Raw genomic sequence first — 15,850 nt, 5'->3', positions numbered from 1 at the left:
ATAGTGCAGACCTTGGTATCAGACAGACGGGTTTGTTTGGATCCTGGCTCTGCCACTTGCTGAGGTTGTGATCTTGGGCAAGTTGTTGAATTTTGACCCAAATCTCTCTGAATCCAGACCATCAATTCTCAGAAATGTTGTGAAATTCCTATACCTATGGGAGATAGATAAGACTTTTGCCCTCCATCTATGTACTTACTACTGCAACCTTACTTCCTGTTCTCACCGCCTTCTAGGGACCTAGCTGGAAGGGCAGAGAGTTAAGGTGAGGCTTACAGAGGTGTGTTGTCTCTAGGAACAGAGGAATGGTATATAATTCTTCCCCATAAATCTTTCCCAGTTTGACCCAGACCCATCAAGGTCCTAATCACTTCCCTGGGTCATGAGACTCCATTAAGCTACTTGACTGTCATCCTGTGCACCAATGCCAAGTCCTCACCCTGCTTTTATTTGCAAATCAGGTGGGACACGACACACGAGGAAGGGTCTTTGCTTCACTCACCAAGGTTTAGACTGAAGCATGTTGTTCGTGTGCTGGACCAACATCACCCTGCCTTTGGTGCCAGTATTTCCTGGAGGTTAAAGGGGAGAATCCCTTGGTCCTTTGAGTATTTGGTTGGGTTACATAAATCTCCCCTGAATGAGGAGCAGCTGACTTAGGCAAGGGACCTTGTTTGGTTTTCCTTGAACTATTAACAGGGAGATAAGGGGATTAACTGAGTAAATGTTCAACAGGCCAGAGTCCCTGCAGAGGGTGGCCACAGGGACCAAATCTTGGTTCATCCTTGCTTTGGATGTTGCCTCTCTGGTTGGAATGTGGATAGAAGAAAAAGAAAGATAGAAGGACCCCAGTATTGAAATGCAAAGTATAGCAAGTCCTGGCTGTGGGTGAACTTCTGGCTAACTCTGTTAGTCCATTTGCATGAAAATAGTAAGCTGAATAAAACCGGGTTTCTGCCTGGGGGAGGGGCTGCTGTGTGATGGAAGGAGTGTTCCTGGCTGGGCAAGAGCCAAGGAAGTACTATGGTAGGCTGGCCACCACCGCGCCTCAGTAACCCTAACGGGCCATTCACTGAGCCTTAATCTCTGCCAGGCGCTCTGCGGCGTGCTTTGCTTGTAAAAACTCACGTGATACTCACTACAGCTCTGCGAAATCGATTGTATTGTTACCACCATTTTATAGACGAGGAAACTGAGGGTTAAGGGGTCAATGACTTGGCCAAAGTCACTGCTTAGCAAGTTGCAGAGACTGGATGTAAATCCCAGTTGGTTTGACCCTAAAGCCTGTGAAGCTATACGGCTCTTCACTCAGAGCCATGGTTCTTAATGGTTGTTAACTCTTTTGGGGTCACAGATAACCCTGAGAATATGATGAGCGTGGAGCCTCAGCCTTTCTGTCACAGGAATCCACACATGCTTGGTCTCAGGTTAGGAGCCCCTGGTTCCAGGGCACATTTATCTTGATCCCCGTAAGCAGCCCCATGGCCTTTGATGCAGCACACCAGCCCCTGTACACGTAGTCCTGCTGTTTGTATGAAGCTCCTCCGTAATGAAGGGAAGGGGACAGAGAGGAGATGGCCTGTTGGACAGGGCTCGGTGCTCTGATGGGAGGAGAAACAGCAACAGCAACTAACATTGCTTCAGAGATGGCATCTGCCCCCAAGTCAGCACGTTCATTAGGTGCCTTTGAGGACCTTGGGAGCTAGTGGAGAAGGTGAACAGAGGTCACAGAGGACAGTACCGGGGGGACTGAGAAAAGCTAGCAGATAAAGGAGGCCACAGGTGGAAGGGAAGGAGCATGATTGGGATCACAGAAATGTGGGTTCTGCCCCTGGTCCTGCCCACTGACTTCCTGAGTGTTCTTCATCAGCCACTTTATCTTGCCGTGGTTTCCTCCTTCACGTGTGAAGGAATTGGATTAGGTCCTTGCCAGGGCCCCTCTGTGTCTCTGAAAGGCGAGGTGAGTGTTAGAAGATGAAGGAATGAGGAGCCAATACTTGCTGCCCTCCAGGCAGCTTCTGTATATGGTCTAATCAGCCCCTCTGGTCACTTCCCCAAGGCTGGTGTCATGAATCCCACTCAACAGACTATATCAAGTAGATTAAGAACCGCTATCTGATGCCACATTTCCAACTCAGGGTCAGATTAGTCCAGGGTGGCAGGTCCCAGGGATGTGGGGAATGGGACAGACAGACTTGGGATGGAGCAATGTTTGGTGGAACCAAAAGAGATGGAGGTTCCTGTCAAGTCCCAAATCCTTCAAAGAATTAATGTTTCTCCTTGTGTTTTTCTTCTCCTCGATTTCAACAGGCCACTTTCCAAACAAAGCCATGCCCTCTGCAGGAACACTTCCTTGGGTTCAGGGGATTATCTGTAATGCCAATAACCCCTGTTTCCGTTATCCGACTCCTGGTGAGGCCCCCGGGGTTGTTGGAAACTTTAACAAGTCCATGTAAGTACCGGATCAGGTTTTCATTCCCAAACTTGTCAGTTAATACTTTTCCTTTCCCTTCTCAACCTCCGGGGAATTTTGAATGGTTGGGTTTGAGTGAAGCTTCTTTTGTGACGGTTTGTGTGATAAAGTCCAAAGAATGAGACCAGAGAGAACGGCCGCCTGGATTTAAGCCTGTGTGACCTCACTTTGGTGCATTTTAGGAGTAACGTTATGTAGGTGAAAGTCCTGTGGTTGGGGGCTTTTCCTCCAAAAACTGGCGGGTAAGTAGAGAAGGGAGACATAGCACATCAGCTTCATCCGTTAATGAGCAAACACTCAGTTAGCAAACACTTACTGTGTGTGGGAAACGGCAGGTCCAGGAGCTGGGGATGCAGAGCTGTGCAGAGGGAGGGGCCTGTCCTCAAGGAGCTCACAGCCAAGGCTGGGAGAGTTTGGTCCTCTCTGCTCTCAGATCACCTCTCTTCCTCCATTGCTGCCCTATCACACTGCAGCGGTCTTTCATCTGCAAGTCTTTCTCAGCCCTGGGTGTGAGCTCCCTGAGGGCCAGGATGCTGCTTTCTTCACTTTTGTATTCCTGGCTCCTGGCTTCAGCAACAGACATTAGGGCTGAATAAGTGTTTCCCAAATGAGCCGTTGAAGGTTCTTGGAAGGCACAGAGCTGTGGCATGAGTTAGAAAGGACTAAGAACTGCAGGAGATGTAGCAGGACAGTTTTGAGGAAGCTGCCGCCAGGCAGGCAGGGCCACGTTATAATGTTCATGGACCTTAGGCTTTGTGGCTTTCATGAACCCCTTCTTCCTTGCAACAATATTAAAAATTTTATTTTATAACTGTGTTGGTATAAAGATGAGTATAATCCAGGCTGGATTCATTATCATATGCATTCATTCTGAATTTCTGAAATTTTTTTTTTCTGATTTTAAAAGAAATTTAAAAATTTTGTGGACCCATAAGAGTATCCTGGGCCCTAGGCACTGTGTCTGCTGTGTCTTTTGGAGAAGTTGGTCCTGGGGACCTGTGTGTGTGTGTGTGTGTGTGTGTGTGTGTGTGTGTGTGTGTTTGAGAGCTTCCTGGAGAGGCGGCACATGGGCTGGCCCTTGATGGCTGGTGAGGTTTGGTTGTGTGGACACGTGAGGACGAGCATTTGGGGCGGGGCTGGTGGCTGGGTGGTTGTGAGCAGAGGGTCTCAGTGAAGTTGGAGGACGGGGCAGCAGGAGTGGGTCAGGGCCGGCCCACGGAGGACCCTGCAGCCAGGCTGGGTCTTCCCGGCAGGTACTTTGTTCAAGCTGGAGAGACAGCTGGCCTAACCAGGGCTTTTCTACTTTTCTTGCACCCCCTGCAGTGTGTCCCGCCTGTTCTCAGATGCTCGGCGACTTCTTCTGTACAGCCACAGAGACACCAGCATGAAGAACATACGCCAAGTTCTAAGGACATTATACCGGGTTGAGCGTTCCAGCTCAGGTAAGCGAAAGCCTTCTGTGAGTTGGTTCGTGATTGGAAGTTAACCTGCACCAGGGAGAGACAGCAGCCCAGGCGGCCTGGCGCTTGTCCCTTTTAGCTCTTCCCTACGGGGTTTTCCTCCTCAGTGGCTGGGCTGTAAGGCCTCTCTGCAGGATGTATTTGAGAAGAAACTAGGGACTCAGTGAGTGTGCTGGCCTTCTCTGGGGACACAGAAGAAAACCCCCCAGAGAGGAATGGCACCGGCCTGGCGTTAGGACCGTTAGGCGGGCAGGTTCCTGCCAACCTCATGTTTTTGGAGTTGGCCATATGGTTGCCATGAATGGGAAGATTTACAGACGGGATACTTCTGGGCATGTAAGAGCAGTTAAAAGTTGCAACTTGATATGGAGAAGTGAAAGTTGAGCATTCATTTCTAAGAGGAAAATGCAATTCATCTTCCCCCAGGTCATTTGATTTAGTCTGATGGGTACTTGAACTCTGAGCTTTAAAAAGTGACACCTTTATCTCTGATCCGGGGTGTGCCCGGGCAGTTTACTGCATGCCGTCTAGGAAGCGGCTGAGAGCAGGCAGCTTGCTGGGCGAGGCACTGGTTGCAGAAGTCACCACGGAGCAGCCTCCCGGGCCGTGGCCTACCACGGGGGGGCAGGGGGCGGTGGGAGCAGACCCCTGGGTGCAGGCCGTGATGGCCTGCGTGGTCTGTAGAGAATTTAAAAGCAATAACGAAGCTGACTGAGAGTCAGTCTGCTTTTTGTCATCTCCATGCACCGGTGGTTCTAAACAGCATGAGGGATAAATTGCAGCCATCAGGAGTTAGCTGCTGCCACTACTCCAGGAAAGTACTTTTTTTCTCAGTTTGGTGTTTGGGAGGAACGGGGTGGGCCAGCTTTTGCTGAGAGGACTCCCAGTTTGCCATCCACTTGGCGAAAGAAGAAATGGTGTAAAGTGCTGGAGTTTAAACCAGGCTTGGATTGGAGCTTTCTCTTGGGAAGCCAGACTGTGCTTTCCCTGGGCAGGAAAAGAGGCAGTGAGCAGGGTGGGATCTGCCAACAAAGGGAGGCCAAGCAGTGTGGGGTGGTGCGGGGGAGGTGTCATTTCCCATCAGAGACGGGTGTGACTGTGCTTGGGCTCCTGGGTCAGCTTCGAGGAGCTCCCAGCTGGACCACTCCTGGATGCACAATCAGGCCACCTGGATGCTGTGTTCTTGCCCTATAGGCCCCCATCCTGCACACCTGTCTGTCTCAGCACAGGACACAGAGGGGTAACAATCACCAATCAAAGCATTAGTCCTTCCTTATCTGCTGGGGGCCCCCTGCCTGGTGGACCAGAGACAGAGTCAGGGTTACTTCTTCCACTGCAGAGACAGTGTGACCAAGAGGAAAGAGAGCTACGATGTATTACTTTGTAGCTTGGTGACTTTGTGAATAAGTCCTTTAGACCCCTTTGGGGCCAGTCTTCTCATCTGTAAAATGGAGACAATAGGAGAACCTAGCTCATAGGACTGTTGTGAGGAGTAAAGGAGATGAACCATTTAATTGCTGAAAGACCGCATGTGACACATAGGAAGCACTTAGTGAATATGAGCTATGATTATTTTGGAGTGGTGCCATCTTGGCCAAGCTATTTAACCTCTCTGAGCCTTAATTTCTTCAGCCGTAAATAATAAGTAACCTGCAATGTGAAATGTAAACCCTAACGCAGTTTCTGGCACATAGTAGGTGTTCAATAAATGGGAGCCAATGTTACTCCTGTGTGTCAGTGATGCATTTCTGAGCACCTGGCCTTGCTCTTCTGCCTCTGCACTGCACGGCCAGAGAAACAGACTATGGATGGGGGAGGGTGTTGTTTCAGATCTCAGTGGGTGCTTCCTTAGACGCAGAGCAACTAGAGACATGAGTCAGGGTAGAGAAGAGAAACCAAACCTGCATTCAAACAACTTTCTCTGCACAGCTCTGTAGAGAGATCTCTGAGTATGATTGTCTCCCATCAAGGCTTATCTCTCCATTCACCCAGTATGGTCTCTTATCTGCCTGCAGCTACTTCTTAAGTGCTTCTACCTTTCTTTGCCTGTCTTGCAGCACTGAGCCTGGCCTCAGTCCAGAGGGAAGTGCAACAGAAATGGTGCTTCTTCCGAGGTGAAATCAGTAACTCTTTGCCGAATTTGAATAGCACTCTAGATTTCAGAGAGTGTCTGAGGCTGGGGTATGTTGGTGTAGATCCTGACTTGGAGACCTCTGTTTCTCTGCCCCGACACCCCTACTTACAACGTGATGGGCTCAGCTCTCTTGCACTGTCACTCTGTGGATGGGAAGGATCCTTGGTTCAGAGTCCTGCCCTCATCAACCTTCTCTACCTAGCTGAGGAGGGAACCTGCCTCTCCCAGGGCAGCTCATTTCAGGTATTGGCAGGATACCCAATATTAGAATACTGGTATTCTAATTATCAGAATCTATTCACTGGTCTGCTTATCTCCCAGAGAAAGAGGCTAATCTATTTCCCTTGAAGTGTTAAAAGACAGCTCTTCCCCACCCCGCTTCCTGAAATCTTTTGTTTTTCTAGGCTAAATGGCCTCCATTCCTCTTCTGGAATGTCACCCGCCTCCCCCCCCCCCCCCCATTTCTGCCTCTTCTCTGGTTAGTTGTGTTTCAGTGTGTCTGCGTCTTTGTTGAAGTTTATCAGAAATTACAACAGTCTTCCAACACAGGGTAGAAAGAGCTTTGTCTCCTTTGCTCTGAGCACCATCCTTCTGTTAATGCGGTGACGCTTCTTGGCACCCAGGTCACGCTGCTGGCTCATATTCCACGCGCAGTCAACCCGAACCACAGAGCCTTTTACACATACAGAATCGCAAGTCACTTGTTCTCCATTTCTGAATTGTGCTGTTGGCTTCTTGAACCTAAAGGGAGAATATCTATCTCTTTTCTAGTTTACATTTTTAGATTCCCTATGTCATCTCCTCCTACCCAAACCATTTTAGATTTTGGTTTTGCCGTATGTTATATTTGCTGCTGCTGCTTGTTGCCTGTCATGTAGGAATTTGATAAATAGCTCTCTTTGTTCTCATCTAAGTCATTGGTGACTGTGGGACCAGGGCTGGAGGCTTGGATCAGTCCAAGGCTGGAGACTGACAGCCCCTTTGGACAGTGCCATTCAGGCTCTTATAGACCTACCAACCCATGTTGTCATCTGTGCTGGGCCACCGGGCTCCTGTGATCTGGTTAGAGGACTCATCTTGTTTTTTCCTTCCACTTCACCTGCTAAATCCATTGGCCTATCCACTGATAATTTGTGGATAGGGGAGTGTCTGCTCAAATACTCTTTTCTAGTCCCATGGTTTGCTGGGCTAGGGCATCGTTTTATTTCCACTTATTGGATGAGACCTTGGATGAGACCAGTTAGTTCATTTATAGACAAATGGGTTCATTGATTCAAACGTTCAGCCAGTATTTATTGAACATGTAATATGTCCCAACCACTGTTCTAGGTGCTGGGACACAGAGGTGTACAAAACAAATATGGCCTCTGTCCATACGGAACTTCTGTTCTAGAATAGACTCTGATCCAGCAGCGGGGAGGGACTTTCCCAAGTTTGCACAGCCGCCAGAGGGATATTCTGGGAATTGAACACAGCTAAACCTCTGCTGCCCCGTGCAGTGCTCTTTCTACAGAGCTCTCTTGTGCTGTTCTATTAATCTCCCAACTGGGAAGACCACCAGTTTTAAGAGTTAAGTCATAGACAAGTCTAATTATCCTTGAAACCATCCTCATAAGAAACGCATGTAGGAAGCTTTACAGAGGGGCCCCTCACTCAGTTTTCTCATCACTGGAACTTTTTGGACATTTTATTATCTTCTTCCTAAACCTACAACCGCCCAGTTGAGTAGGGGCTAAATTAATATTTGGGAGTCCAGGTGAGGAGCGTTCCTTCTTCTTAAGTCCCTGTCATGACTACAGTCCAATGGAAGTGTAAAAGTTGCACAAATTCTCAAAAACTCTAGAAGAAGTGACAGGTCTAGATTCTGTCTCTGTGAGAGGCAGTCTGGCAAGGAGTGTTTCTCTGAGTGAGTCTTGTGTGGTATCTGAGATGATTTTGAGCAGTACACAGATGAAAACTTTTCCTTTTAACCTATCTCAAATTGCAATTTCATGGGTATTATTGCTTAGGAGTCTGTTAAATAGGAAAAAATTACTTGAAGTTAATTTAAAGAAGACATCGTTTTATGTGGATGTGGTGAAACTTGTGAGAGTAGTTTGTAAATGCTGGAAGATTGGAAAATGCTGCTGTAAGAGAAAGCGTTTTGGGCTTTGTATTAAGATTTGTTTTGGGGGAGTGATGTCACCAAGATGGTGAAATAGGTCTTTGCTGACTTTGCTCCCCCCTCACAAGAAGATTCCTTTGAGAACAAGTTCAGGCTCTGTCCCTCATTAAGTGTGAACCTTGGGCATGTTTTGATTCTTTCTGACCCTCAGTTTACCTGAAAAGTGGAGATTAGCTGCTCTGCGGGTTGTTGAGCATTAAATCAGATGACATTGTAGATGACTGATAGTGAGGTCACAGCACATAGTTGACATGCAATTAATCTGAGTTAGTTTACCTCCCCGTCTGCTCCTGGCTGCCTTTTGGCTTTGCCAATTTGTTCATCCTCTCTGGGCCTCAGCTTTCCTTGCCTCGAAATTGGGACTTTGGCAAAACAACCTGAACATGTTTCATCTTGGAAACTTGGTCGGTACTTGGGTGGGGGATCACCTGGGACTGACTGGTGATGTGGGCCATCCCCTGCCTGTAGCTCCTGGAGGGCAGGGCTGGGCCTTGCTTGTGGCTCTGTCATAAGCGTCAGCATGATAGCAGTACAATCAGGTAAGCAACCAGTGAATCTCTGTGGAATGAAGGTGAGAGATAACACCTGCCCTTTCTCCTTCACAGTGTATTCTGAGGGTCAAATGAAAGCACCTTGAAAAGTATAAAATCCCAGCACATGTCATTTTCAAGTTGATCCACTGTGTGAACCCAAGTCACCAGGGGTCTCAATTACTAATAATGACAAAAGTTCTTCAGCACAGCCTTGGCTTTCTTTCATCTACAAGGTTTACCTTCCAGAACTTTACTGGAAGGGCTGCCATGAACCCAGAGGCTTGAAGTGGATTTACTGAGAAGCTAAAGAAGTTTCACTTTCACAGCCCCCTTCCAAGGCGCTGGTAGGGATCTCAGCAATCAAAAAATTGCCAAAGTAGGATGTTAAAAAAAATATTCTTTTTCTTAAAGAGAGTCCCCCAAACCGTGTCAGCCTCAGGCCTCACACAGCTGCATCTGCCCCTGCCAGAGGCTTGGGGGGACAGGAAGGACCGCCTACTTGCTCGGCCTCCTCGTCCACCCGGCCCTCCAGGTTTGCTCACCACTCCAGCCCACTGCATCCTCTTTGGGGAATCTGGCATTTTCCAGTGGGGTGACCAGCAGGCTGGCCGGAGCTAAGGCCTTCCCAGTGGGGGCCGGTGCTGCTCAGATCAGGACTGGGCTAGGGAAGGAGGTATCCCTTTGCTTTCTTACTGTTTGTTTCCTGTAGAGCTACTGAAACGTGTTGTTTAGCGATACCTAATGGGCTCATTAGCCTGCTTCCTGCTGGACATTCCAGCTCAAACATCCACTCTGCCCCAGTGCCTTGCTCCTTCCCCAGATCCTGGAATCCAGACTACAGCTCTCCTTCATCTCTAGGTGACATCATGGGCCCAGGCCCCTCTCGAGTTTGTATCGTATGTAGTGGTTGAAGACAACCCACGTCGTTGAGGTTACGGGTTGGAAGGGGAAGGACTGGAGGAGAGATCTGGGGCAGCGCCGCCTGCATCCTGACACCCTGACTTGGGTCTTGAGTGTGTCCATCCCTTCGGTGACATTTTTGAGTGTCAGTGGAATGGTTGTCATTTTCTATATATTCATGGTACAAATCTGACTCGTTTGACCTTTTTGATGTGGCTCTGACCAAGACTTTTATGAAATAAGTCCTGAGGGTTATGCTGGACTTTACTTAGGGAAATGGATCATAACTTCCTGGCTGTTGGGTTTACTGGTAATACTGAGAACTCACTGCATGGACCTTTGAATCTGCTTTGATCTTTCAAAGTCAGAAAGAGCTGATCCCCTGAGGGCAGGTCAGGCTTTGGTGACTGGCTCTGGCAGGGAGTTGAGGGAAAGGGTTGTAACGTTAGCATCCTGCAAACACCCACTGGGGCAGCACAGCTTATTATTAAGAGACTCGGCATACCTGGCAGCCAGACGGCCTTGGTTCAGCTCTTGGCTCTGCTGCTTACCGGCTGTGTGACCTTGGATAATTCTGGAGCATCTTTGTGTGTCAGTTTCCTCAAGACGGGGATAACATTCCTCTCTTAGGGCTGTTGTGGGGAATCATGAGATAAGCATAAAGCATTTAGTACAGTATCTGGCACATCAGGAGCACCAGGCTTAGACTTTACTTCATTGCAGGACCATCATGTGAGGTAGGGAATTTTGTTCCTTTTTATAAACACGAAGGAGCTGCAGTTCAGAGAGGCTAAGTAACTTGCCTAAGGAAGCACAGCTGGCAAAGGGGAGGAATAGGACTAGAACTTCAGACTTCCATGCTCTGCTAGCATGTTATTACAGCCTCAAGAGAGCAGCCCAGGGTAGCCAGAAAAGTTCCCAGGTCACAAGATACTGGGCATGGATGGATTGGGATCAGAGCAGAGACAAGGGGGCTTCCGAGGGAAATGCCAGGCTTCCTCTATTTCCCGGCTTCGTGGTAACAGACATGGGCGGAACGTTCCCCAAAGCCCGTGTACAAAGAACATCCTGTGACTCACAGCCACTTCTTCCCTGCCTAAACCCCTTCCTTCCATTTGGGCAGCTGCTGAAGTTGAGGCTGCAGCCTCGAACTTTGTTTTCTGTCCTTGTGGGGCCCCTGTGGGTCATCTTGGGAGATCAGTTGACCTCTGTGTCAACATTATGTCATCAAACTGGAAATTCCTTGAAATCTTTGGATGATTGCAATTCATGTCCGTATGCACTTATCAAAAGTTCTAATTTGAAGCCTTAGAGTTTCATAGTTTGAAAGTTTCCCAGACCTGTCAAAACCAGGCAGCGTCTCAAAGCCTAGGCTGTTGGTTTCCATCCAGGGTAGGGCTTGACCCCAGCTTGGTCTGCCATCAGGGGGATTCAGTGCTGCACTGCTGTGTTGAAGTATTGCTTGAACTAAAGCAAATCAAAGGTCAGCTTTACCCAGACAAGAATAGAAAACACAGTTGTACTTGATTCCAGGAAAGCATGTGCCACATAATATCAGGCTGCCTTTAAAGAGTTTGGGTTGTTAACCTCAACAGCAGTGTTTCATGTCTCGTGCTTTTCCAGTGTGAGATTTATTTACCTTGTGGGTGGCAAAGAGCAGTTTGGAAGTCCAGTTTGTTTCTCCTTAAAATCTTCGCATTTCTAGCCCTCTCATCGCTGTTGCGTTGAGGCACAGAAAGGCAATCTTAGAGTGACACTGTGTCCAACAGACTAAGCTGTACCAGGTTGTGATGCCATTTTACATTTAAATATGTTGTGACATTCAAGTCTTACAGCAGCACCAGCTTGGTGTTATCACCCCCATTTTATTGATGAGGAAACTGAGGCTCACAGGGTTACATCTTTTGCCCAAGGTCACAGAGTAAGGCTGTGAATTTAATCAGGGTCTGTCTGACCTCAAGGCTCAGCATCTTTGCACCATCCCATGCTGCCACTTCGCCTTCTTCCAGTACCAGGATGCATGCGTGGTATCACCAGCTTTTGATGTCAAAATCATTATGAAGCATTTTAAAAGAATAAAATGATTCATTTAATTCCTGTATAGCGAAAAGAGCCAAAACTTTGTAAGCCAGAGCTGATTGGGTTCAGATGTACCACTTGCTTGCTCTGTGACCTTGAGCAGGATATTAACATCTCTGGGTCTGTTTCCACATTTGAAAAATGGGAAAAATAATACCTTTCTCATAAGCTTGTTTTAAGGATTGTAGAAAATAATATAGGGACTTCCCTGGCAGTCCAGTGGTTAAGACTCTGGGCACCCAATGCAGGGGTCATGGGTTCGATCCCTGGTCGTGGAACTAAGATCCCACATGCCGCACGGCACGGCCAAGTAAAATACAATGGCTGTGTATTAAAAAAGAAAGAAAGAAAGAAAATAATACATATAATGTATCTGATGCTCGGTACATGTTAATCCCCTTCCTCTGCCGACAAAGCACTACCATGTCCCTTAATACATGTTTTATTAATTTTAAAAGTAAGAAAAACTGAAGTAATTTATACCTTATATATATGAACAATTCTTCCTTAGTCCAACCCTGGAAAGAACCCCTTCTCAGCCCCTAATTGATAAATTCATCTTCCCTTCCTTTCCCATGTTCCTGGGCTTCTCAGGCCCCTGCATGCTGATTCTAATCCCTAACTTGTTGTGTTAGGAGCCTCTGGTCTCATTTTCAGTCAGAGACCAGCTCGTCAGCAAGAACTGAATGCCTCCAACTCCCTTCTTTTTTCCCAGCTCTTTTTCTCTCTGCCCTTTCTGTTTGATGTGGTCTTTCCTGTTTCTAGACTCTGTTTCCTCTTATTTTGATCTCACCTTCTCTCTGTTCCTTGCCTCTTCTGGGCACCCTCCCTCACCTCTCCACCTTTCTGGCCTTCACAAAGGGGTCTCCATGTAGTGTTCTCCCAGCTGTTTTCTTGCTTTGTCTAATGATGTCTCCTTGCCTCTTCCTCTTTTCTCTTTAAGTGCCAAACTCACTGGGGCCAATGCTACCTCCCCAGTGTTATCTTTCTTTTCCTTCTGGGCTTCCCAAGCCAGCCCGACTGTGTCCACCACCTGCATTGCATTAGCAGAGCTCCTGGCCTGTGTGAACAGGTCACCTCTCCCTCTGGGGCCACAGTCTCCATTGGCTCTTTGGGGGCCTGGTTACCATTCAGCTTCCTATCAGCTGACGTTAGTCCTCATTCCAGGGGCTCCTGACCACCTCTCCCACCTTGCCCACTTCTCAGTAAGACACAGGTATGCTGTTGCCTTAGCAGATGGATCTGGGAAAGATGTGTCATGTCTCTTCCCATCCTCCGATTTCAACGTTGACTGATTCTGGAGTGGCAGAGTGGGCTGCAGGCTCACGGCTCTGCTCACCTGACCCTCTGTCCACCTTCTCTTGGAAGGCAAGGGCAGGGATCCTGTCTTTATACAGCATCTCTTTTATTACAGGCTCCTGCCTTCAAGGAGCGCCAAGAAATATTGCTACTTGGAACCATAGCTCTAGCGTTTTGGGTTCAGTAGCCATTTAGAAGTTTGTTGAACTTACGCAAGTTCCATTCTATGTAGAATAAGGAAAATGTGGTTCCGGAAGCTGTGATGCTCCCATTGGTCTCAGGAGAAGACTCTGGCTTCCCCGGGACTTGCCACAAAGGGTTCAGGAAGCGTGACCCTAAATATTCTGGTTTCTCTGTGGAACCCTTCACATAAATGTCATCCAAGACTTTATCAACATTTGTTTTGAACTTGTTTAATTTTTCAGCTTGTATTTTCTCTTGCAGTGTGTGTGAGTCAGTATTCACTCAGTGTCGTTAGTGTTTACTTAGCCCACCCCCTAGTATGGCCGATCTCCATTTATAGAAAAATGCAGGTTCAGAGAGTCTAAGTGACTTCTCCAAGGCCACATAACTGGAAAATTCTGGAACTGACATATGAACCAGGTTAGCCAGACTCCAGAACCTGGGATCTTTCAGGGGTGTCTTGGTGTCCATCAGCAAGCCCTCACTGTAGAGAAAGAAAGTTCTCCTGGGTAGGGGACCCTGGGCCCAGATGACCAGCAGGGAGGTCCTGAGGCTGTGTGTACCCCAGGCTCCCGGCCTCCTCTCACGGGCCCTAAGGAGTCAGCCCAGGGAGCAGCCAGGGTATGCTGCCTTACCCCCTTCTCCAGAGCCCTGAACTTCCCAGAGAAGCCCTGGTTTTCCCGGGGAGGGCCCAGCCGTCTCAGTGAAGCAGGCGGGAGCTATCCCTGAAGAAGAAAGTGGAGCCGTAGCATCAGGAAAACAAACCAAAACAACAAAAAATACCCCAGAAGACACCTGAGTATGTTTGTTCCCAGCCCTTTTCTGGCAGAGAAATGTTTCGCAGTCTTGTCTAGAAGGCCCGGCTTAGGCTGAGTCAAGCCAGGAGCGAGAATCTGGCCGTGGCCCCTCCAGGCCATTGCCCCTGCGACAGGGTCAGGGCTGGGAGACCCTCCTGGGGTCCTTTTAAGAAGAGTATTTGGGCCTGGGAAGCTGATGTGATCTCTTTCTCGACTTCTTTTTTTTTTTTTTTCATTTGCCTCCTCCACCCACTTCTCAAGCAGCTGATCCTGTGGTTTCTTTTCATGTTGAACAAAAGAGACTACAGCGATCTTGAAACCGGAGCTGGGCACTGGAGGGCACTGACCGAGAGTAACCCCGCCGCCAGCTCTGCTGAGGGCTTCCCTCCTCCGCCTTCCGGGGCTGCTGCCCTCCCTCTTCCCTGCTCCCCTCCTTCTCCGCGGCACGCAGGCAGGCTGGGAAGAAGCAGAAGGAACACTGCGTGGCCATGAAGGTACCCCCCGGTGCAGTGCCCCCCCCCACACCCCTCTCTCTGCTGCTGTGGAAGCGTTTCCTTAGCCTGCCTGGCCCAGAGGGCTGGCAAGGAACTGAGGATTCTGTCCTGTTTGTCCTCAGCCCACAAACACACACTTCACTTGTTCTGTTCTTTAGACTCCAAGCTCCTGAATTGTTTTTTTTTTTTTTTTCTCCTTTGCCCTGCCTCCCTGCACCCAAAGCAAAGCTCTCTGGAAAAGGACAGGCTGCCGCTGGCTCCTCAAGTATTTTGGTCCATATCAGAGAGATGGCAGCCGGAAAGCTCTAGGCGCCTTTTGCTGGACTTTTGGTCTTCTCTGCAGGCAGCAGGGACTCATGTTTAGTTTAGTGACCTGTTGAGCTCCCTGATGACCATATTCTGTGACAGCATTTATATCCTCTCAGTTACCCTTGTAAACTCTTGAGGCCCTTTCCCTCCAGAAGAGTACTTTCACTTTCTTGATCTTGGTGTTCACAACAAGCTGTGAATATTATTAACCCTTCTTACATCTAAGGAAACTGAGGCCCAGAGAGATTCAGAAAAGTGAGGTTCATGATTACACAGTGAGGAAACAGCTGAACTGGGACCTGAATTCAGATTTTCTGATGCCATGTCCAGTGCTGATTTAGTTTTACCCCAAGTGTACCTTTCAGTACCAACTTTAAGAAGACCTCTGAGATCATCTTCTACAACTTACACATTACAGATAAGAAAATCAAGGTCATGTCAGCTCATGTGGGCAAAGTTAAATGGCCAAGTAAGTGACTGTCTCTTCCATTGTGTTCTCTGTCTTGTTTCCAATGGCTGGTTTTTCTTACTGGTCATCTTCCATCTATGCCCATCCTTGCAGTGATCCTGTAGAGGCGATCATTTCCATTGATTCTCTGCAAAATGCTAGATTTATTTATCTTTTCTAAAGCTTTGAATAGGCAAATCGGTTAGCTTCAACCTTTTCTTCACCTTATAGACAGTGTCAGCAGAAAGAATTCAATAGTTCTGTCTGACTCAGGAGCTCAGCCAGGCAAATACATAACACACACATACACACACACACGTGCATATACCTTAGATCATAAATTCAGTATTGACTTAGTTGGCAAAGTCACTTCTGTGTTCTTATCTATTCTGAAAGCATATGCTTTAGGATCAAACTAGCAACGAAGCTAATGAGGTGTCTTTCCTGAAAGTGATGATGGTATTAGCCGTCCTTATTGAGAACTTTTCTTGGTTTCAGGCATTATGCTGGGACTTCAGGTGCATTTTCTCATTTAACCCCCAGCTCAGTGCAGTGACGTAGATGCTGCCGTCATCCC

General features: G+C 48.0%; 1 protein-coding gene across 6 annotated transcripts in view; it reads left to right on the top strand.

Moving 5' to 3' along the window:
- The window catches only part of ABCA1 (ATP binding cassette subfamily A member 1), a 138,089-nt gene that overhangs the window by 33,722 nt on the left and 88,517 nt on the right, over positions 1 to 15,850 (top strand). For 3 of the 6 annotated variants that reach the window (XM_059925215.1, XM_059925216.1, XM_059925214.1), the window contains exons 4-5: positions 2,311 to 2,452; positions 3,797 to 3,915. In XM_059925215.1, coding sequence (XP_059781198.1) covers positions 2,311 to 2,452; positions 3,797 to 3,915 — 261 coding nt within the window. Of the gene's footprint in view, positions 1 to 2,310; positions 2,453 to 3,796; positions 3,916 to 15,850 lie in introns of those variants that run through there. The other 3 variants (XM_059925219.1, XM_059925217.1, XM_059925218.1) reach the window with 3 other exon arrangements.

This window comes from Balaenoptera ricei, chromosome 6 (genome assembly GCF_028023285.1).
Source record: "Balaenoptera ricei isolate mBalRic1 chromosome 6, mBalRic1.hap2, whole genome shotgun sequence".
In the NCBI taxonomy this organism is placed as follows: Eukaryota; Metazoa; Chordata; class Mammalia; order Artiodactyla; family Balaenopteridae; genus Balaenoptera; species Balaenoptera ricei.
This window is presented reverse-complemented; position numbering and strand designations above follow the sequence as displayed.